This window comes from Odocoileus virginianus, chromosome 6 (assembly GCF_023699985.2).
Source record: "Odocoileus virginianus isolate 20LAN1187 ecotype Illinois chromosome 6, Ovbor_1.2, whole genome shotgun sequence".
In the NCBI taxonomy this organism is placed as follows: Eukaryota; Metazoa; Chordata; class Mammalia; order Artiodactyla; family Cervidae; genus Odocoileus; species Odocoileus virginianus.
The window spans coordinates 88,028,042-88,050,250 of record NC_069679.1 but is presented as its reverse complement, the minus strand read 5'-3'; the positions used below and the strand labels follow the sequence as shown (position 1 = coordinate 88,050,250).

The 22,209-nt window shown below is 52.3% G+C and overlaps 2 protein-coding genes across 3 annotated transcripts in view; one reads left to right on the top strand and one right to left on the bottom strand.

The window, feature by feature from the left end:
- The window catches only part of NRDE2 (NRDE-2, necessary for RNA interference, domain containing), a 46,013-nt gene extending 38,518 nt beyond the window's left edge, over positions 1-7,495 (top strand). For both annotated transcript variants that reach the window (XM_070469786.1, XM_070469787.1), the window contains 4 exons: positions 1,073-1,974; positions 2,976-3,114; positions 4,994-5,065; positions 5,477-7,495. In XM_070469786.1, the coding sequence (XP_070325887.1) occupies positions 1,073-1,974; positions 2,976-3,114; positions 4,994-5,065; positions 5,477-5,602 (1,239 nt within the window). In that variant the 3' untranslated portion in view covers positions 5,603-7,495. The remainder of the gene's footprint in view (positions 1-1,072; positions 1,975-2,975; positions 3,115-4,993; positions 5,066-5,476) is intronic.
- Positions 7,251-20,313, bottom strand: PSMC1 (proteasome 26S subunit, ATPase 1). Its single transcript, XM_020900785.2, has 11 exons — positions 20,210-20,313; positions 15,764-15,817; positions 14,638-14,734; positions 13,508-13,632; positions 13,123-13,308; positions 12,811-12,939; positions 11,603-11,699; positions 9,585-9,774; positions 8,969-9,120; positions 8,480-8,634; positions 7,251-7,570 (listed from the first exon to the last, which is right to left on the bottom strand). Exons 1-11 carry the CDS (start codon positions 20,210-20,212, stop codon positions 7,436-7,438), a joined length of 1,323 nt encoding a protein of 440 aa, XP_020756444.2. The 5' UTR covers positions 20,213-20,313; the 3' UTR covers positions 7,251-7,435.
- Positions 20,314-22,209: the final 1,896 nt, after the last annotated feature.

Sequence of the window (22,209 nt, the reverse complement as noted above, 5' to 3'; positions counted from 1 at the left end):
GTGGCTCTGTTGGCAGGGTGGCGGGCTCTTGGTGTTCTGCAGGGCTCCGGGCCACAGCACCTCCTCCTTCAGGGACCCGAGGGCACCGCCTTCTTGGGGCCACAGGGAAGAGGGGCACTGAGTCCAGTTCATCAGTGACCGGAGCTGTTTGCTGTGCTGACTCTGTTACCGAGTCTGTGACTGTCGGCACTTAGTGTTAAGGACCGTGCTTAGGCTTAAGCTGGGTTAGAGGATTTAAGGGTTTATTAAAACAGATAAAGTAAGCTGCTTACTCTGCTTTTCGGTGTCCATTCCCCGCTGGAAATTCGTCTAGGATCGACTCTCCTGCCCTCTGCTGGCCACCAGCCAGAATTAAATTTTAACGTCCGAAGTTCTGATCCCTTAATTGCAAAGGGCACACACCAGGCTGTGTTATTAAAATAGTGTCTGGTAAACTCTGATGGGGCTTCCCTGCTGCCTCAGCAGTAAAGAATCTACCTGCCAATGCAGGAGACGCGGGTTTGATCCTTGGCTCAGGGAGAGTCCTCTGGAGGAGGAAATGGCAACCCACTCCAGTGTTCTTGCCTGGGAAGTCCTATGGATTTCACCTATCTTTGAAGAAGGCTGTTTGGGGTGTATAAGTCTTGTTACAGGAGTGTCAGATGGAAACCTGGGCGTGTTCATTTCAGGGCTCCCGTGGCCTTGGTAGAATCCTGACCTATTTCTCAGGGAGCCTATGCGTTCGCCAGATATGTGACGGAGGCAGGCAGTGTAGACGCCTTGTGTGGCTTCCTGCAGCTGACAGTACAAAGAAAAAACGAAAGTATAGTCGCTCAGTCGTGTCTGACTCTCTGTGACCCCATGGACTGCAGCCCGCCAGGCTCCTCCGTCCATGGGAGTCTCCAGGCAAGAAGGCTGGAGTGCGTTGCCATTCCCTTCTCCAGGGGATCTTCGTGACCCAGGAATGGAACCCAGGTCTCCCGCACTGCAGGCAGATCATTTACCATCTGAGCACCAGAGGACTCGACAGTACAAAGGGGTGTCTTTAACGTTTCAGAGCATTTGAAGTCATTCTTTTCCTTTTCACCTTTAGGTCATTTGGTGTCTGCACACTAAAAACAAGAAGAGGTTAAAGTCACTGGGAAAGAACTGCAAAAAACTAGCCAAGAATCTCCTCAAGGAGCCAGACAACCGCAACAGCGCTTGCCTCTGGCAGCAGTACGCGCATCTGGAGTGGTTGCTGGGCAACACGGAGGATGCCCGGAAGGTCTTCGAGGCGGCCCTGGGCACCGCGGGCGGCCGCGGCCTGGCGGACACAGAGCTCTGTGAGCTCGGCCTGCTCTACGCGGCGCTGGAGGCGGAGCTGGCGCCGCCCGTCGGCGGGGCGGCGCCTGTGCGCGCAGTGCGCGTGCTGACGGGGCTGGCCGAGCGCGGCCCCTCGGGGCCCTGCCCCGGTCAGCCGTCGGCCGTGCACGTGTTGAAGGCTCGGAAAGCGTATGAACACGCGCTGCAGGACTGCCTGGCGGAGCGCCGCGGCCCTGACCCGGGCCTGCCCGACTGTCTCAGCCGCCTGGTCAGCCTGGTGAAGTGCTTCATGCTCTTCCAGTACCTGACCGTGGGGGTCGGCGCCGCTGCGCGCGTCTACGAGCAGGTGTTTGCAGGGCTCAGGGGCTCCGTCTCCGCCGAGGGTGCCGGCCTGGAGGGCGCCCTGGAGGCCGTCGCCCTGATGCACACCAGCCTGCTCAGGTTCCACGGCCGGGTTGCCGCCTACCCGCTGGCTCCCCTGCGAGAGGCGCTCTCAGAGGCTTTACGGTTGTACCCGGGCAACCAGCTTCTCTGGAGGTCGTACGTGCAGATTCAGAGCAAGTCCCACAGCGCCAGCAGGACCAGAAGATTCTTCCACGCCGTCACCAGGTCCGCCAAACACCTGGAGCCGTGGCTGTTCGCGATTGAGGCGGAGAGAATGAGGAAGAGACTGGTGGACGCCGTGCAGAGGTGGTTACAGAGCGCCTCATCCGTGGCCCGCAGGCCCCTACGTGGTCATGGTTCCCACGGCCCGCCAGGGCCTGGGACGCCTGCGCGGGTGGCGGGAGCGGTGCAATCTGTTACAGGAAAATGCCTTGAAAAAGGAAAGAGTCTGCAAGGAGCGGCCGGAAAGTGTGCTGAAAGAGGAGTTAGGGCAGAGAGCGGCCCCTTTGCCAGGGCTCAGGGGTGCCTCCCAGGCCTCGCTGCAGGGCGTCCTGGGCTTTGCTTCTGGTGCCTGAGAGCTTGCAGAGCATGTGTGGGGCAGGCACTCGGGCCTGGAGTCAAAGCCCAGCGCTTCCCCGTGGCAGCTGTGTGATCTTGGGCGGGGCAGTTCACAGCTCTGGTCTGTTCCCTTTCTGTAAAATGGGAATAATTAAAGAGCCTGCCTCAGAGGGTTTCTGGGAAGACGGAGTGCTGAGCCCAGACTCCAAAATAATTACTAGCCTGTGTTATTATCACTGGTGATAACGGGGTCACGCTTTAAATGTCTCTTTTTAGGTAACACTTTTATGTCTGAACATTAAGCAGTAGGCTTGGGCACATGTTAGCTGAGGCATCATTTTTCCTTCTAGAACCTTTGTTGTTTTACTCTGACCTGAGAGAGGCGGTGTTCCAGACTGCCTCTGAATAGTGTTTCAGTTTCCTTGTGTTTCACCCTTTCCATTCGAATTTTATTCACTCTACTTTGAACTGAAAGGTCTCACGGTAAATGTGCACTCTGCGGATGAAGGGCAGGTTCTCCTGAGAAAAGGAGTCTGTGTGCCCTCAGGGTGGACTCTGCAGGGTGGAGGCCCCACAGAGCCCTGGATGCTGTGCTCCACCAGCCCTGGAGGAGCCATGTCTCCCCTGCGCCACGCACCCCCGTGCCCCAGACCTGGGGCAGCACTGCCACGCTCTGACCCCGTCGCTGACCCTGCTGCAGCATCAGCCTGAGCGGTTGTCCCAGAGTCACATGAGCCTCTGTCTTGCAGGGTGGACGGCAGAGAGGTCCACGCCACCCTTCCCGAGATCGGCCTGACGCACCGGATCAGAGCCCTGTTTGAGAGCACCATTCGGAGCGCCCACGGCAGCCAGTGCCCCTTGCTGTGGAGGATGTACCTGAACTTCCTGGTAGGGACGGATGCCGGGTTCCTGTTCCTTGCAGAGCTGCTTCCTCTTCCAGAAGAGCGGGGCAGGGGTGCCTGGGACCTGGGAGGCGCCTTGTTCAGTGAGGGGGGCGCTCAGGACCCGGGAGGGGCCCTGGTGGAGTGACTGAGGAGGACCGCCTGGGCCATTGGCCCAGGTTTGATCTGTGGGTTTCTGAGTTGACTTCATTGAGGAAACAACTTGGAAATTGGTCTGAGAGCTTTTCATTCAAAAGAGACCTAAATGTGTTGCTATTCTGCTTCTAAGAATTTCCAGGTCCTGATTCTATTTTGTTACTAAAAGGTAATATTCAGTCTGGACTGTGGTTTTTAAAATAGGCATTTCCAAAGCAACTTTGCTTTTACTTAGAAGCACCACAGCCATTTAATTTTGTCAATGTGTTCTGCAGGCCGAAAGGCAGTTCCTGGGCTTCACCGGGTCTGAGTTGGCTTTGTCTGGTTAAAGGTCTGACATTGGGCTGGACTTCCTGTATTATGATACATTTACTGCCGAGTTTTGTGGTTTTTTAGAAGCAGCGTCTTCCAGGCCACTTGAGTGTCTAGACAGCGCTCACGGCTGTTGTCCTGTCAAAGTGCCCTCCATTGACTACTGTGCCTTTCAGAAGCCCTGCGTGACCTTCCCTGTTCATAAATGTGTATATTTCTGGTTACTTCCATAGGATAATTTCTCAGAAGTTGATCAAAATATTTGAACATTTCCCAATGACATTTGATAGAGAAGGGTGTAAAGAGACGCAGAGAGGAAGGTAGGGGCTAGGAGAAGTTTAGGGTTAGAAGTCTGGGCCTCCCCCAGCCTCTTAGAGTCTGTAACTTATCTGGGAGCGCCTCCCCCGAGCTCTGAACGGCCTGAGTAGCTTGTCTCAAGACAGCAGCTCACAGGCACACACCCAGCACAAACGGGCAGCAGGCGGCCCCAGGATGAATTATCAAAGTTTCTGTGGTTTTAACATTTATTCTTCATGCTCAAAAGCGTAGATTTCATATCTTGCCTCCTGATGTGGGATGGGGGCCTCCAGAAGTCCAGACTTCAGCTCCACGAGCTCAGCTTGTGCCCACTCACAGCCGTGGGCGCCCGCCCGCAGAGCTGCCTGGGGGCCTGTGACTCCTGGGGGAGCGGCTGGTCCCTTCCCAGGACCTGGGAGAGGGGAGCTGGCGGGGGAGGGGGTGTAGGGGAGCCGGCTTCCGCAGCAGGTGCGGGAAGAGTGCCTGTGAGTTGAGACTAAGGCTTCATACCTCAGTGTTGTATGAACACTTCCCAGGCAGCACCGGTGGTGAGCCCGCCTGCCAGTGCAGGAGACACGAGACATGGTCCCATCCCTGGGTCAGGAAGATCCCCTGGAGGAGGACATGGAAGCCCGCTCCAGTGTTCCTGCCTGGAGAATCCCATGGACAGAGGAGCCGGGAGGCTACAGTCCATGGGATCATACAGAGTCAGACATGACTGAAGCGACTTAGCGCACATGCATTGGATAAAAACGTGCTTAGAGTAGAAATGTGCTGTTTGCGCACTCTCAGACTGAAATTCCTGATCAGAAATTTGCTCTTGACAAGGTTCTTGACTCAGTTAATCCTGGTTATCTCATTTTTGTAAGATAGTTTTCAGAAAATGGCTAGTGTTAAAGAAATCCTTTTCTGTCATCACCCTCCTCAGCACGTGGGAGAGGAGGAGGGAAGCAGGTCAGCCATGTTCAAGGCCTGGTTCAGGCCCGCCGACGCAGCTGAGGCCGCGAGGGTGTCCCACAGCACGCGGCCCCCGCACCCCTGCCCCGTGTGGGCCAGCGGCTGATGGCCTTAGATTCTGTCTCAGTTCCTCAGTTTTGTTATTTTTTTTCCCCTTGCTTCAGGTTTCCTTAGGAAATAAAGAAAGAAGCAAAGGTGTGTTCTACAAAGCACTGCAGAACTGTCCTTGGGCAAAGGTGAGTTCTCCAGGCGTGGTCTCTGGATTCTCAGGGACCTTCCCGCCAGACCTCATGCGGTCAGTGCCGTGGGCCCGGCCCCTCAGGGCTTCCCGCGTCCCCTGCAGCCTGAGGGGCCTGTTTCCTGTCTGGGGGCGCAGCTGGTTCCAGCAGTTGCCAAAGCCCAGCCCAGACCCCGAGCGTGTTGGGAGTCACGTTCAGCTCTGCCTGCAGCACCGGGATCAGGGGATGCTCAGAGAGCAGACGGGTGGGGACCGCCGTGTCAGCAGCTTCCGGGCCAACTTGGAGAGAGGCCGCGCGCCTGTGCCCCCTGGGACTCACTAAGGTGCCCCCTGGGGCTCGCTAAGGCGCCCCGAGTTAGGGCAGGAAGGGGGCGGGGGCCGCCCGCTGACCGGCGTCACCCCCGCCCAGGCGCTGTACATGGACGCCGTGGAGTACTTCCCCGACGAGATGCAGGAGGTCGTGGACCTGATGACGGAGAAGGAGCTGCGGGTGCGCCTGCCGCTGGAGGAGCTGGAGCTGCTGCTGGAGGACTAGACGCCGGGTGGGGCCCGCCCTGGGGGCCGGGACCAGCCCCAAGACACGGGCATGCGTGTGCCCAGACCTCTGCCCTGCAGGGTCTTCCCTGTCAGTGTCTGGACTGCCAGCCTCACCTCTTGCACAGTTTTTGCACATGCAGATGACACAAAGATGTTGTTTTGCACATACGTGTGAATATGTATGTACACAGACAAGAATCACGCCAAAGCTGTCACGCTCCATGTGGGTCCTTTTGGCCCACTCTCCCCTGCCCAGCCCGGGTGAAGGTTCTTCCTGTTGGCATCCTTAGGGATCTTGCCACGTCTCCTGGCTCTTGCAATCGAAAGAAAGGTCTGGTTACTCACCAGGCCTTCCTCCCTGCAGCTGGTGAGCCTGCTCTGCCCCTCTTCAGACCAAAGCAGCAGGGAATCGGGTACAGCTCGGAGTCCTCAGCTGCACCACGCATGTCCTTCCTGTTCCCGAAGCTCCGCTCGCGGACCTCTCGCCTGCGGACTCGGCGGGCAGGGTCGCCTGGAGTTCGTGCCCGTGGAGACCCTGGGCCCGCGGCCCTGCCGAGTCAGATCAGGCTCCAAGAGGGAGGACCCCTGTCGGGACTGAACAAACAGGGACCCCGCTGCAAGGGAGCGGGCCCGGGTCCAGTTGCAGAGAGCGCGTCCTGCTCCTCCGTGGCGAACCCGTCTCTGCCTCAGAGATGCCGAACGTTCGCTTCCGGCCGCGTCAGCCGCGCTGCGCTCGTTCCCATTTCCAAGAGCGGTGATCGACAGCCGGCGGAGCGGAAATGCTGTCTTCTCCGAGGTCCTGCTTTTTTAAACACAGTGGACTTCTCTGCGTTGCGTTTCTTTTTTTTTTTTTTTGGACACTTTGGGTATTATACACCCATCTTACCATGGAATTGTTAGGGGAAGACATTTTTTTTTTTCCCCATTTATTTTTATTAGTTGGAGGATAATTACTTTACATCATTGCAGTAGTTTTTGTCATACATTGAAATGAATTAGCCATGGATTTACATGTATTCCCCATCCCGGTCCCCTCTCCCACCTCCCTCTCCACCCGATCCCTCTGGGTCTTCCCAGTGCACCAGGCCCGAGCACTTGTCTCACACACCCAACCTGGGCTGGTGATCTGTTTCACCCTAGATAATATGCATGTTTCAATGCTGTTCTCTTGAAACATCCCACCACGCTCTCTAGAACTGCTGAGAGCGAATTTCACTGGCCGCTCGTCCAGAAAATAGGGCGTTGTGGAACCTGGGCTAGAAACGGAGGGACACCGGCTGGGGGCAAGGGCCGCACTGAGCAGAGCGCGGGGCGGTGCCGGCGATTCTGAACTCCGGTGAGAGGGACAGGTGCTGACCGCCGCAGGGCTGCCCCTTTGAGACCCCGTCTCAGCAGCACCAGTCCTCCCTTCCTGCCCCAGACCCTCCAGGGGCCGCCCCGGCCGGGGGGTCGTAGCCTTGTGGCCTCCACAGCAGAGGTGGCCGGCCGTGTGCTCACGAGCCAGCGGCTGCTGTCTAGAGCTGCCTTCGGCGGAACTGTGCCGCAGGGACGCAGCCTGCAGTGCCCCGGGTCCCCCAGAGGCTTCCCCACACCTGGGCCCACCCACTCCGGCCACGGAGCACCCAGCGTGTGGACAGGACTCCGTGTTAAGAGAAAGAACGCTTTATTGGGACGCTGGCAGCCCGCCAGGGCCCTACATGCGCGCTCGGGAGGGACGCGGGACGCTCTGCCAACCGCGGCCAGTGGCACATGGCGCCCAGGCAGCTCCCTCCCAACCTCACCCCAGGGGCCAGGACCCTCCCAGCCTTTCCTGGAAGTTAACTCTGGTCCACTACAGATAGAGCCCCTCCGGGGTGCCTTCCTGTTTTTTATAAAGAACATTTTCCTTCGACTTTTTGAAGTCTTCATTTGTTACTTTCATTCTGCGCTCTCTCAAGGCCATCAGACCAGCTTCTGTGCAGATTGCCTGTATGAAAGAACAGTGTATTCAGAGAAGGAAATACTTTTTATACTAACAATTCAGAGAGCACTATTTGGAAATCTGGCATTGGCATCCAGGCCAAACACATTTTTTTCAAACTTAATGTTTCAAGCATCCTAATTATTTTCTCAAAGGACCTGAGGGGGCTTAACCTGAGAGTATTTCATTAAGGAAAGGCCTGTCTTGGGCTCTGACTAGCCGTGTGGCCTGGCAGGCCAGTAAATCCTCAAAGCTTTGCTTTCGTTAAAGGGAATAATCCTAAGAGATAGATAAAATGACATCCAGAGGCCACATACAGTGACATCCATTTCATTTACCTACAGTCTTAAGAGAAAATATATTCTGGTTAAATGTTTATACAAATTTCAGACAGTATATATTCGAATCTATTCACTTTCTCAATAATTATTTGCCAAAACTAAAACAAGAACCCAAGCACACGATAAAAACACAATCCTGGCACTGAAGATTCTATCTGGTTATGGCCTTCAGCAGCACGTTTACTTCAAGTGATTTGGAAAAGAGTATTTCTACACACAAAAAACAAACAAGTAGAAGGGTAACATTTGGTAAATGGAGGTGATGAGTATATGGGTGTTTACTATTGTTGCAACTTTTCTGAAGGCTTGAAAATTTTTTTCTAAATAAAAAGTTAAGATTTTAAAATAATGTCACCTCACTCCCCCGCTGAGACCAGCCTAGTTCCATAGATGTCACTGAGACGCAGTTCAGCGCAGGCAGCGGGACCAGGACTACATGCGCCCCCGCCTAACCGGAGCGTCACCCAGGTGCCCCTGCAGGGAGCAGGCCGTGCCCAGTCACGGCGGCCACACCCCGCCCCTCAGCGTCTGGGAACACATGATAAAACAGGTACAGTCCAGCCCAGGGCCTCACCTTGATGTCGGCACCAGAGAGGTCATCTTTAGCCATGATCAGGTCATCCAGGGTCACGTCGTCGGCCAGTGTCATCCTGCTGGTGTGAATCTGGAAGATGCGCTTCTTGGTCTTCTCGTCGGGCAGGGGGAACTCGATCTTCCTGTCAATGCGGCCTGTGGGCACACGAGGTTTTCAGTCACAGCCCTGGTGCCCCAGCCCTGGCTGAGAGAGGCCTTGTCTCCTCACATCAGTCATCTCAGTCAGTGTCCTGTGCCAAATCTTAAAAAAAAAAAAGCGTCTCGGGGCTAAAAATGTCAGGCTATACAGAGTACATCACAATCCCACTTATCTCAAGGGGACACAGTTTTGGTAAGTTACTCCAAGCTTCAAGGCAGTCTTTGCCTTTGTACATATCACCTGTTAACCTATCCTCCCCAAAGTGCCCTTCAGAGATACAAAACCACGTCAGCGCATCCACGCTCCGTGATGGAGCCCACGCAGCCTGACCTGGTCTGATGAGGGCCGGGTCCAGGGTCTCTATGCGGTTTGTGGCCATGATGACTTTCACGTCTCCCCTCGAGTCAAACCCGTCCAGCTGGTTCAGCAGCTCCAGCATCGTGCGCTGAATCTCTCTCTCCCCGCCCGAGTTGGAGTCGTACCTGAGAGAAGCGGCCAGGGAGCATGAGGACCCTGCCCAGCTGGTGAAGGCACTCGAGACACGGCTGTCTCCACCCGTGTGTCTCTCCGCCCAGAGCCCAAGCTGAACACCACAGTATCTTCTTTGTGGTCATTTTCATGCCTGAAACTGTGTCATTTTTATTCAGTCTCCACGTGTGAGCTCCTCGAGGGCAGACTCATCTTCACCGCTGTCTCCAGAGTCCGAAGGGTGCCGGGCTCCGAGCCGGTGCTCACGGCACGGCTGTGGACGGACTGAATCCACTGACGGGGAGTTGCTGCCTGTGCACGGGGCGGCGGAGCCCCCGGCATCCGCGGGGAGTGGCACAGGGGGACCGCGGCAAGCCAGCACGCAGCCTCTCCCGGGCCTGCCCACAGCCCTCATTCCCAGAGCAGAGCAGCACGGTCTTACCCGTTAATGACACGAAAGAGGGAAGAGAGAGTCTACCTTTTTGTCCCAATAGCATCAATTTCATCAATAAAGACGATGGATGGTGCGTGTTCTTCAGCAACTCGAAACAGTTCCCGAACGAGTTTGGGGCCATCGCCCAGGTACTTCTGAATAAGTTCAGAGCCAACCACTCGCAGGAAAGTGGCTGAGGTTTGGTTCGCTACTGCTTTGGCTAATAAGGTTTTACCTATTTTAGATTAAAAAAGAAAAAGGGGAAAAAACCTTAAGTGCGGTTTTAACATTGAGAATTGGTGGATCCCTCTATGAAAAGCATGTTCTCAAAGCAGACAAGGAAATTTAGAAAAACCTAAAATACATATTTTAATTATTTTTAACTGTCTTCCTAAATTCATCATGATAACATCAGAAAATGCTTTTATTGCAAGTTACTCAAAGTTGCACATAATATTCACCTGACCCCATTCAACCAGGGTTAGAGAACCAAACTCAACTCCTACAAAACCATCAGTGAGGAAAACAGACCCGGGAGCACTAGGTTTGACCGAAGGACAGAGGGTTCTTGAGCAGGCCTGCAGCGCCCCAAGGCTACCTGAGGGCGTGCCCAGGCTCTGGGCGCTGAGCCAGGACCAGCTCCTGAGGAAGCCTGAAGCTGAGCGCTGCTGGGAGTCGAGACTTCCCTGTCTGTGCGGTGCCCTCGTGGGGCGCTCCTCACTGCTCTCAGGACAGCCCTGACACTTCTCTCTGAAGTGGAGAACCAGAGTCAGCAAGGGTACCCACCCTGAGAAGAGAGCGGAAGACCACCACCCTGGGACGGGGAGACCTGGGAGAGGCCCACCCTCGGGCCTGTGGGGGAGGTGGGCTGGCCGGGGACACCAAGGATTCTGGGCCAGTGGGAAGGGGGGCAGAGATCTAAGCTCTGCGCCAGTGAGCTCCTTAGGCGGGCAGCCAGCGGCAGGTTCAAATGCTTATGAAAGGGCTGGACTACTCTCTGAGGGTGTCAGTTAAGGGCGGCAGACACAGACCAAAAGGACCTCCTAAGTGGAGGAGACCTTCCAGTCCAGATGCAGCCGGGCGCAGCCGCCGGGATGCTCAGGGCGCTGGGGGACCACTAAGTGCTGCTGGCCTCTCCTGAAGCCTCCTTTCCTGGGCGGTGAGACGAGAGGCTGCGGCACAGCCTCCCCGTCCCTCCCCGTGGGCGGGCCTTCACACAGACCCTCCTGGGGACACGCCTCAGTTCACGCAAATGCCCTCCCTTCCTCTGGAGTTTACAGAGCAGTGAATTTACTAAGCCCTGGACTACACAACTCACTGAGGCCAACCCAGCGCCTAATGAACCAAATATGCACATGTATTTTATCTTCATCCGTTCATTCACCTGACGCGACACTCCTTCAGTCGCCAGCGGCCCGGGAGAGTGCACGGGTCTGAGCCCCACAGGACAGCCCTCACAGCCGTGGGCCACCCCGCACCTCTGCTCCGAGCAGAGCCGGGTCAGAGTCCTCAGGGGAGGGAGCAGGCATGGGCGCTTTCTAAGGCTCCCAAGGGGATGCCAACATGCTGCCACGGTGGAGCACCCTGTTCCTATTTTTTCTTACAAACTATTTTCAATAGACTTACATTACTGTTAACATTGAAAAGTACTATTTTACAACATACACATGTAGCACATCTGAGTAAACCACAGGAGTGCTGGGGAACTGGACATGCATTCACACCAAGCAGGCACTTTTGGGGGGGGTTGTCTCCTGGTGTTTACTTTCTACTGTGATTCCTACGACTGTTGTTAACATACTAACTCTGTGAGGTCTACAATCGTGAGCCTGAGACAGTTCACTGTCTTAGCACACCTATTAGACAGCATGATGTACTTTCACGTGATAAGTGTGTTTCCAGAGGAGCTGCTTATTCACATGTCCAATATGTCACTTGGAGGACATTTTTAAACTAAGGATTTGAGGCCCCCTGACTCAATGGCTAAGTGTTTATAACCAGCGAATGCTGCAGCTCAAGAGACGAGCTCAGCACCTGGAAAGCGCCCAACGCAGAGTACGCACCTGTGCCGGGCGGGCCGTAGAGAATGACCCCCTTGGGGGGCTTGATCCCCATCTCTTCATAATATTCAGGATGAGTGAGAGGAAGCTCCACAGATTCCTAAAGAAAACAAACACTTTGTAAAAATGAAAGGCTTTCCTCCTGAAATGTATCCTATTCATTAACTGGCATCATGGGTATGTCTCACTTGCAACAAAAAAAAGCTAAAATTTCAATTGTTCTTGTTAGAGACAATGTTTGACTTCCAGCGGCAGCAAGGACATCTTGCAGAGGATCTCGGTCCTATGGGAGCTCCCAGCACCCTCCGGTCTTCCTAACAGCACCCAATTTCCCAAAAGAGTCAGCCTTGAGTATCATTTAACAGTAACATTTGCCCTTCCTGAGCAAAAGGAATTTAAAGCTTAAATTCACCCTTTTCAGTGAAACTGCAGGCAGCAAGGCAAGGTTTTCTGCTGCTGACCCACCTCAAGAGATGATGGCTATCTTCCAGCTGTCTGGGCGTCACCATGGAGCTCTGGGATGGCTCCAAATGCCCTTGCTACAGATGAAAAGCCTGGCTGCCCCCATGTGCCCCCACCCCAGGACCGTGGCAGGAGCTGGGACTATGTTCTAGACCCAGCACTGTGTGCGTGCCACCACCCTACCCCAGACTTCACTTGGGGGTTTGTGTGGCCACAGCTGGAATCAACAAATTGGAAGCAAATTCACACAGATAATCATTAAATGTTACATATAAAATGTATTAAGCTGCAGTAAGAAATATCATACAGTTTATTCTTACTTCTGTTACCTAACTCAGTATTAGCAACACAAAATTCTACCACTGGCAAGCTCTGAGTCAGTTACTGGTCTGATAATAAAGAAAAATCAGGACTTCCCTGGTGGCCCCGTGGTTAGGAATCTGCCTGCCAATGCAGGGGGAAGGTTCGATCCCTGCTCCAGTAGAGTCCACGGGCTAAGGCAACCAAGCCCATGTGTCACAGCTACTGAAGCCTGTGTGCTCCAGGGCCCTCGCTGAGAGAAGCCACACGCGAGACCCAGACGCCGCCGTGGAGGAGCCCCGTTTGCCACACTAAAGAAAAAGCCCTGGCACAGCAGCAAAGGCCCAACGCAGCCCAAAACAAAGTCAGAGGAGGAGCGTGCCGAACAACGCCAAGCACCCACAGTGAGAAAGCACAGGGCTAGACCCAGAGCTGCTTCCCAGACGTACCTTAATTTCCTGGATTTGGTTGTCCAGCCCCCCAATATCAGCATAGGTCTCCTGGGGCGCCTTCTCCACCTTCATCACCGTGACCAAGGGATCCGTGTCGTCCATCAGCACTCCGATCACCGCGTGCACCTGACAGGAACCAGGGAGTTTTAACGCCGGATCCTGAGGTGCACCGCCTGCTCACGCGGAGGTGGCAGCCACAGGACCCTCTCTGCCCTCAGGAGCGCTCCGGGGGTTGGTGTCCACGGGACAGGTGGGCAGACTGAGAGGAAGGAGGCAGCGCTCGAGGGCTTCCCGGGGCCCGCCACCGACCTTGTGGTTGAGCAGCACCGAGCAGCCGGGCTCTAGCAGGTCCTTGTCCACAAACGAGAGGATGCTGACGTAGTGCTCCGAGCCCACCGACGTCGACACGATGGCGTGGTTGTCGTCGATGATCTCCTCCAGGGTTCCGACCGACATCGGGGTCCCCCTCAGGTCATCCACCTTCGACCTCTCCTCCTACATCAGAGCAGGCCACGGAGAAAAAGCGGCTCAGACTGAAAAATCCAGATGCTGCTGATGGTTCACTTGATTTAAACGCCATTGGTGCTTTTAAAAAGCAGCTAAATAATAATTCATTAAAGCCTGAAAGGTTCAGCTATTTAGTTCTAAATAGAATTCAATTTGTAAAAGAAGTTGTAATAATCTCTCAATTTACCTCTTGCTTTTCTTCTAAGGGCTTCATCTGCTCCTGATTTCTAATGAATTCTTCCTCCATGAGAAGATAGTCTTTAATTCTCTCTAGCTTCAGTAATTTTAACCGGCACTGAGTGTGAGGTGTCACTGTAATTAAAAAAATAGTCTTATTATACCTGGAGCCTAAAGTTTGCAATTAATTCAGTTCCCCTTGGAGGAGGAGAAGTTAACACTTAAAATAAGCTTGTTTTATTTTAGTTGGATAGTCTCTGAGAAACGCAGGTTAGTGACACTAAGCAAGCAGGTGCCTAAAGGCAGAGGAGAGAGGGATGGACAGACAGAAATGCCACCTTTACCACATACTAATTATCCGTAACTTGACTCTAGTTTTCAACTTTATATGCTCTTCTGCTGGTCTCACGACCTTCTCTTTATCAATACCATCCTGATTCACTACAGTAGGTTAATGGCACATTTTTAACTGCCTGACTCAATTATTAACTGAGCACTATTTTAAAAATCATTTACTGCACCTAAGTCGGAAGAGCCTGGTCTAGGTGGTAGATGAGGGTTGTGGAGGTATCTGAGCTGAAGTATGCAGCGGCGAGACGCAGGCGTCTATGGAAGGACTGGAGAAGCACGTTTTAAGCAGGGGGAAGCAGAGTCCCTGATGCGCGAGGCAGAGCGTGAACGACACGCAAGGGGTGAGAGACCGAGGGTGGAGAGGCAGGCTGAGTCTGCTGCCTGTTCTGAGTCTTACTCCTTATTTAGCAGGAAGACTTGAAAAATTTTACATTCATGTATAAACTCATGCTGTGAGTTCCAATACAGTGACATTCTATTTTTTCATGAAGTAAGTGTATCTCTAAGGTGACCAAGCTCAACCTGTGTTTTCTACCCTAACCTTGTACACTAATACCCTAGAGAAGCTGCTTATCTAAAGGAAATTAATGGACTTCCTTGAAGTGAGACAGAGTTTTATCCTCTGTATACTGTTCAAACTAAAATATAGCTTTTACTCCAACCTAGAGAATGCCACACAGAGTCACAGACCTGGCGCTTCAACCTCGCGCTACCTCCTGTCTGGCCATCCTCAGCCCTCTAAGCTGTACACACAGAGACGGCGCCAGGGACCTGGAACCGCATCATTACCCAGGGGCAGTTTGCTGGCAGCATCTGGTCCCTTTGTTTTCTTCTTCTTTTTCCCAACTCGAGTTGGTACAGGAGGTTCATATTTCTTTTTCTTGTCCTTGGGTTTTCAGAACAGCATAGAAAAAAAAAAATCACAGAGATCATATTAAAACACAAACGTATTTCGGCAGGACCATCATCTATTTCCAGGTGATATAATTTTCCCTGTCTTTTAGGATGCTTTTAAAAACTGTCCTTAAAAAAAAAGAAAAAAAAGAAAATGTTTTTCATTCTTTCAATTTTTATGTGTGAACGTAATTATCTTTTTTTAAATATATAATACACACTAATAGATCATTCAGCAGAGACATTACTCTGCTGACAAAGGTCTGTCTAGTCAAAGCTATGGATTTTCCAGTAGTCATGCATGGATGTGAGAGCTGGACTATAAAGAAAGCTGAGCGCAGAAGAATTGATGCTTTTGAACTGTGGTTTTGGAGAAGACTCTTGAGAATCCCTTGGACGGCAAGGAGATCCAACCAGTCCATTCTAAAGGAGATCAGTCCTGGGTGTTCATTGGAAGGACTGATGCTGAAGCTGAAACTCCAATACTTTGGCCACCTGATGCAAAGAGCTGACTCACTGGAAAAGACCCTGATGCTGGGAAAGATTGAAGGCGGGAGGAGAAGGGGATGACAGAGCATGAGAAGGTTGTATGGCATCACTGACTCAATGGACATGAGTTTGAACAAGCTCTGGGAGTTGGTGATGGACAGGGAAGCCTGGCGTGCTGCAGTCCATGGGGTCACGAGTCAGACACGACTGAGCGACTGAACTGAACAGATCATTCAATAAGGAACAGAGGTCAGAATTCAGAGTTACATGCCAGAAGTTGGAGTTAAATAATTTGACAACTTTTCACACCTAAGGATATTAAACAGTAAAATCACAGACAATTTAACACTTCTGGAATGTTATTACTTTTATACCTCTAAAAATTATTAATTCATTAATACCTACTTGATGGTCAGTAATCTTTTGCAAAACATGAAAAGGGTATCTGAATTCCCAAAGAACTTCTCAGCTGAGATCTGACATTTTCCACAATTTACTCACATCACAGACATCTAGCTTCATGTTTATTTACCTTGTCATCCTTCTTGCCACCTCCAGGACCATGACCACCACTCTGACTTTGACCCTGAAAAAAAAATTTAAGCAGAGATATAAATTCAGGGGGGTTTCCCTGGTGGCTCAGTTGTAAAGAATCCACCTGTAATGCAGGAGACGCATGTTTGATTCCTAAGTCAGGAAGACCCCCTGGAGAAGGAAATAACAACCCACTCCAGTATTCGTGCCTGGGAAATCCCAAGGATAGAAGATCCCGGCGGCCTACAGTCCATAGGCTCTCAAAGAGTCAGACACAACTTAAGTGACTAAGCAACAACAACATAAATTTAGAATACCATCACTTCAAAAAACCCTTATTCTCCTGTGATTCTAAGACACCAACACTTCCCCCTCATTTTAACATTTCTGAACTCAAGATACACCTTGTAATCAATGTGTAAATGTAACGTGGCAAAATTTCTTTTTACCGAAAAGCTGTAAGTAGATCAGTGCTGCACCTTGCCAGACTGCATCTTAAATCAAGGACAACTATTAAGAAAAAGATGTAATATGTTATAAGGGCTTCCCAGATGGATCTAGTGGTAAAGAGCCTGCCTGCCAATGCAGGAGACAGTTTCGATCCCTGGGTCAGGAAGATCCCCTGGAGGGCATGGCAACCCACTCCATGGAGAATGCCTGGAAAATCCAATGGACAGAGGACTCTGGCAGCCTACAGTCCATGGGGTCCCAAAGAGCTGGACACGAGTGAAGTGATTTAGCATGTATGCACGCACAATGTGTCATGAGACTGAGATCCTAACCATCCCTACTTGAGGGGAAGGTATAGGGCTGGACATTTTCTAATATAAAACTACCTAGCTGAGGCCACCAAGAGTATCAAATTGGGCCACGATGAGAGCTAAATCATGTAACCTATTCAACAACCATTTATCAATCACTCTTTACTAAGGACGCACCAAGATCCAGGAGACTTTCCTCTCAACGGCAGGTCCACTGAGAGACCTCTCAATGGCAGATCTAAAGTCTGGGCACTCAGGCAGGTCCTTCTTCCCAACTTAAAAAGCTGGGTCACCTTAAGTATCAAGAACTTAGTGTATTAGCAAGTTCAGGAGAATTTCTGATTTTAAAACAGACCCTTCAGGTACAGGACAGTGCTTACACAGAGTAAGATCTCAGAAACAACAGCATTTTAAATAAGCAATAGTCAGTTTATTTGATTAGAAAGCCCTCTCAGCTCCCTCAAATCACTTCCACATAGGCACCTGTAAGTTAAATCACCAGCTTCACTATTAAGATAAAACAACCCCCTAAAGGAATTAAGGTTGAATCTATTTCCCCATTTGCAAGATTCTTAAAACTCTGCACTTTCTTCTGAAGAAGGTAATTAAGGGCTCTGAGAAATTTGAGGAAACACAATTAGTTTTACTGCTGTAAGCCGTCCAAGTTACAGGCCTTTAACAATTCCTTATACCCCTAAGGAAACGCGCTGGTGGCTGGGGCAGCTACTGTCTGTGGTATCTTTATTACGTGCCTAAGTCTGTACAAGACACTTTCCTTCACTATCATATTTACACCAAACAATTCTTCAAGGTAGGTTTCATTATTACGACTTTCTAGATGAGGAATTGCAATGCGCCTAAGAGCACAGGCTATGGAAATAAATGCACCCAGGTTTGGATTCCGACTTCACTCCTGAGAGTCCATGTGACCTCAGGGCGCTTAAGTCGCCTCTCTGAGCCTCAGTGCCCTAACTGGGAAGCAGGGATGATACTAGCTCCTCTATGCTGCTGAGAGTGGGTAACGGACGTATAACCACTTTGAATCTACACGACTCACAGAATCTACTCACCAACACAATGTTATGCTGAGTAAGAAATGTTAGGGTCAGGATCTCCTCAGGGTGGTTAAAAAGTCTGGACTCCGAAACAAAACCCACCCTGGTTCAGGTCTCCCCTCTCCTGTCCCTGCCCCCAATCTGTTTGAAACCCACCCTGGTTCAGGTCTCCCCTCTCCTGTCCCTGCCCCCAATCTGTTTGAAACCCACCCTGGTTCAGGTCTCCCCTCTCCTGTCCCTGCCCCCAATCTGTTTGAAACCCACCCTGGTTCAGGTCTCCCTCTCCTGTCCCTGCCCCCAATCTGCTTGAAACCCACCCTGGTTCAGGTCTCCCCTCTCCTGTCCCTGCCCCCAATCTGTTTGAAATCCACCCTGGTTCAGGTCTCCCCTCTCCTGTCCCTGCCCCCAATCTGTTTGAAACCCACCCTGGTTCAGGTCTCCCCTCTCCTGTCCCTGCCCCCAATCTGTTTGAAACCCACCCTGGTTCAGGTCTCCCCTCTCCTGTCCCTGCCCCCAATCTGCTTGAAACCCACCCTGGTTCAGGTCTCCCCTCTCCTGTCCCTGCCCCCAATCTGTTTGAAACCCACCCTGGTTCAGGTCTCCCCTCTCCTGTCCCTGCCCCCAATCTGCTTGAAATCCACCCTGGTTCAGGTCTCCCCTCTCCTGTCCCTGCCCCCAATCTGTTTGAAATCCACCCTGGTTCAGGTCTCCCCTCTCCTGTCCCTGCCCCCAATCTGCTTAAAATCCACCCTGGTTCAGGTCTCCCCTCTCCTGTCCCTGCCCCCAATCTGTTTGAAATCCACCCTGGTTCAGGTCTCCCCTCTCCTGTCCCTGCCCCCAATCTGTTTACAATCCACCATGGTTCAGGTCTCCCCTCTCCTGTCCCTGCCCCCAATCTGTTTAAAATCCACCCTGGTTCAGGTCTCCCCTCTCCTGTCCCTGCCCCCAATCTGTTTACAATCCACCCTGGTTCGGGTCTCCCCTCTCCTGTCCCTGCCCCATCTCTGGCTTTGTCCAGCCCGCCATATCTTACTGGACCACTTGTCTCCCAATTGAGGTTTCCAGGTCTAGTCTCTTCCCTCACCTGTTCGGATAGTACCTTCTACAACAAAGATCTGACCCTTTCAATCGCCTCAAAAACCTTCAACTGCTCCCTAGCATTTATGGCGTAATGTCCAAACTCTCTAGCTTGGCATGCCTGGCCCTTGCCAAACTGGCTTCAATTAACCTTTTCCAGGTTTGTCTACCCGTCCCATGACCCTCCAGGTCTGGCCCCACTGGAGGACATTTCCCCGAGTCGGTCTCAAACTTCACCATGTCTGGGGCATTTACATGATGTTTCTCAGCCTCAAGTAACTATATGTGTTATACTAAACACTAAACAGTGTACTAAACACAGAGATCCTATGAAGTTGCCACCATCATTACCCCTAGTCTACAGATAAGGAAACCGAGGCTCAGAGAGGTTAAGTGACTCGACAGCTGTCACAAGCTGGTCGGAGAGACAACACGCTCCCGGCCACTGGACACCGGCATCTGCGCTTCTCCGCTGCACGGGTCACGGTACCTCACAGCACACCCGCGGGCCCCGTCTCAGGTTCTTCCCTGGCAAACTGAGGATGATGATGACTACCTCCAGGGGCTGTCGAGAAGAACAACGAGCAAATGCTGGAAGCGTACTTGCCATGTGCTTGTCAGGCCTAGAATACTGCTACCAAAAAGTCCTTCCGAGACCTGCTTGAATCTGTGGTGGGACTAGCTGCTGCTCACCAAACAGACCAAACATACTCCCCCCTCAGGTCCTTTGTGCTTCCAGTCCTACCAGGACCAGTCTTTCTCGGATGTCTGCACAGTCTCCCCTCTCACTGGATCCAGGTCTCCCCTCCTCACTGAGGTTCGCTGACACCCGGTGTAAAACAGCCACCTCTCCCGCCCTTACAACAGAGCAGCCACAAGCAAAGGCCCTTCGCCCGTCCCCATCCCGCCCCGATATCGTATCATATAGTACTTTCTCTGTTTTTTTTAACCTGCCTTCTAGAGAATGCAAGTGTCAAGAGGCAAAGACTGGGTCAGTCTTGCCCGTCCTCTGTATGTGCAGCGCCCAGAGCAGAGCCTAAACGCCCCCGCCCCCCGCCCTCAAAGAGCGGCTTCAACCCGGGAGCTAAGAAACCAACGCGAGCTAAGCGAGGCCCCGAGGGGCCGTCCGCTCCGAGCGCCCCGTCAGAAGGGCGTCCTGAGGCGCCTGTCCACCGCCCCCGCGCCGCGCGGCCCCCACCACCCGCTCCCACCGCCGCCTCCGCCGCGCGCCCCCGAGGCGCTCGGCCCGGTGACTCGAGGAGGCTTCGGCTGAAACTCCCCGCGCCGAGGGGCAGCGCCCGGCTGGAAAGGGACAAAGCCAGCCCACCTCAGCCGCCCCGCCGCCCTAGGGGCCCTCCCGGCGCCGAGACTCGGACTCGGGGAAACGCAGGCCGGCCCGCCATAGTCCTCAACACGCTCCCCAGGCGCCTTCGTGCCTCCCCGGAGACCGGGGCGGAGGGCGGACCCGGTGCCCCCGGCAGCGGCCGGCTTCTCTCGCCGTGGGCCGCCTGCACCCATCGCCACGGCCAGCCGAAGCCCTTAGTCACTCACCATCTTGCTCCGGCCGCTCGAGCCGCCGCCGCCGCCGCCGGAAGTGCGCCGCCAGGGCGGTGCGTCAGGGGCGGAAGTTACCGGGGCGCCACGGAAGCCGACTGGGGCCAAATCTCGCGGGACCGGGTTGCGCCCTCTGGGCTTGTGAGAGCGGAAGGGCGGTGATGCTCTAACTCACCAGGGAGACTTGGGCCTTATTGAGCTTCCACTTGAAAAAAATGTCTAAATCTCAGTTATTAGGTTATTGTCAACAAGTTAAGACAATGACCTCGACTGTCAAAGACAATTGTGAAGATATAGAAGTGAAATGAAGTGAAGTCGCTCAGTCGTCTCTGACTCTTTGCGACCCCATGAACTGTAGCCTAGCGGGGTCCTCCGTCCTTGGGATTTTCCAGGCAAGAGTACTGGAGTGGGTTGCCATGTCCTTCGCCAGAGGATCTTCCCGACTCAGGGATCGAACCCGGGTCTCCCTCATTGTAGGCAGATGCTTTACCGTCTGAGCCACAAGGGAAGCTATAAACAATTTTAAAGATATAAACAATTTTGTGAAAATATAAACAATTTTAAATAGGCCAAAATCAAACTGAGACCTTGCCTTAACTTCTCCACGAACTTGAGTAGCCTTTGGAACCGCGAAGTTGACACACTTGCACCAGCATTTCATGTCTAATTTGGTCTCTGGAATTAATCTGCTCATCTGAGAAGGTGTCTCATGAAGCATCTAAAGCTGGTGGTTTGTTTTTTTTCCTGATGACTTATATGACATCAGGTCAAAATGCTGAATGTTGTCTTAAAAGTCCTCATCTTGCACTGGGTTTGTACCTTCATTTATTACATCCGTCAGGACATCAGAAAGAAACAAAGTTGGGACTCCCATGGCTGTCCAGGGACTGAGACTCCCTTCCAGTGCTGGGCAGATAAGATCCCATGTTCAGTTCAGTTCAGTTGCTCAGTCGTGTCCGACTCTCTGTGACCCCATGACTGCAGCACGCCAGGCCTCCCTGTCCATCACCAACTCCCAGAGTTTACTCAAACTCATGTCCATTGAGTCGGTGATGCCATTCAACCATTTCATCCTCTGTCGTCTGCTTCTCCTCCCACCTTCAGTCTTTCCCAGCATCAGGGTCTCTTTCAGTGAGTCAGCTCTTTGCCTCAGGTGGCCAAAGTGTTGGAGTTTCAGTTTCAGCATCAGATCCCACATGCCACCCTGCCAAAAATATTGAAAACATAAAACAGAAGCAGTATTGTAACATTCAAAACAGCCTTTAAAAAAGAAAATAAAGATGGCAAGCAGCCTTTTAGTCTCCAGAAACTTCCATAGCAGGTGTTCAAAACGCTGAACTGGAGAGATGGATTTGTCTGATCTGTCCCGCAACCCCCTGCCCAATTTTGAAACACTAAAAATATTTATCTAACACACAACGGGAAATTACTCTTTCCATTTCATCACCACTAAAACGCTGTAATGGAAAGTGTTGATACTGTCAGGCTCCACTCACAAATCTGGCCTCTACTTTACGTATAAAGCGATGCGCGAGGTTAGGGGCAAGACAACTCCCCCTTCATGGCTGCTGAAAATGATTCCAGAGTTGTACGGAAAGTCTAGGCAGTCTGTGTGCAATCTGAAGAAGTGTTGTGTTCCTGAGATGGCATCACATTTGAAGAACATGGGCTAATAGTCTCACCTTAAGTTACTCTGGAGGATATTCACTAAGAAGTGCTTCTTAACACAGAGCAAACCTGGTCCTCTCTTTCCTCCCCATCACGGACGCCCGTATCCACTCAGCTGACAGCCATCAGTGTATAGGAAGAGACCAAAAGTTCAGGATATCTCTCCTCAATATATTAAATCTTCTATTTAAAAAAGAAGAACAGTTGAATAGGCATTCAGCTCAGGGGTTAAGAGTGTGGGCTGCCGCTTTCAATCTCCTTCCTGGCCTCGCTGAGGAGCTGTGTGGTCTTGGTGAGCTATTTAAGTCCCTTTGTGACTCAGTTCTGCA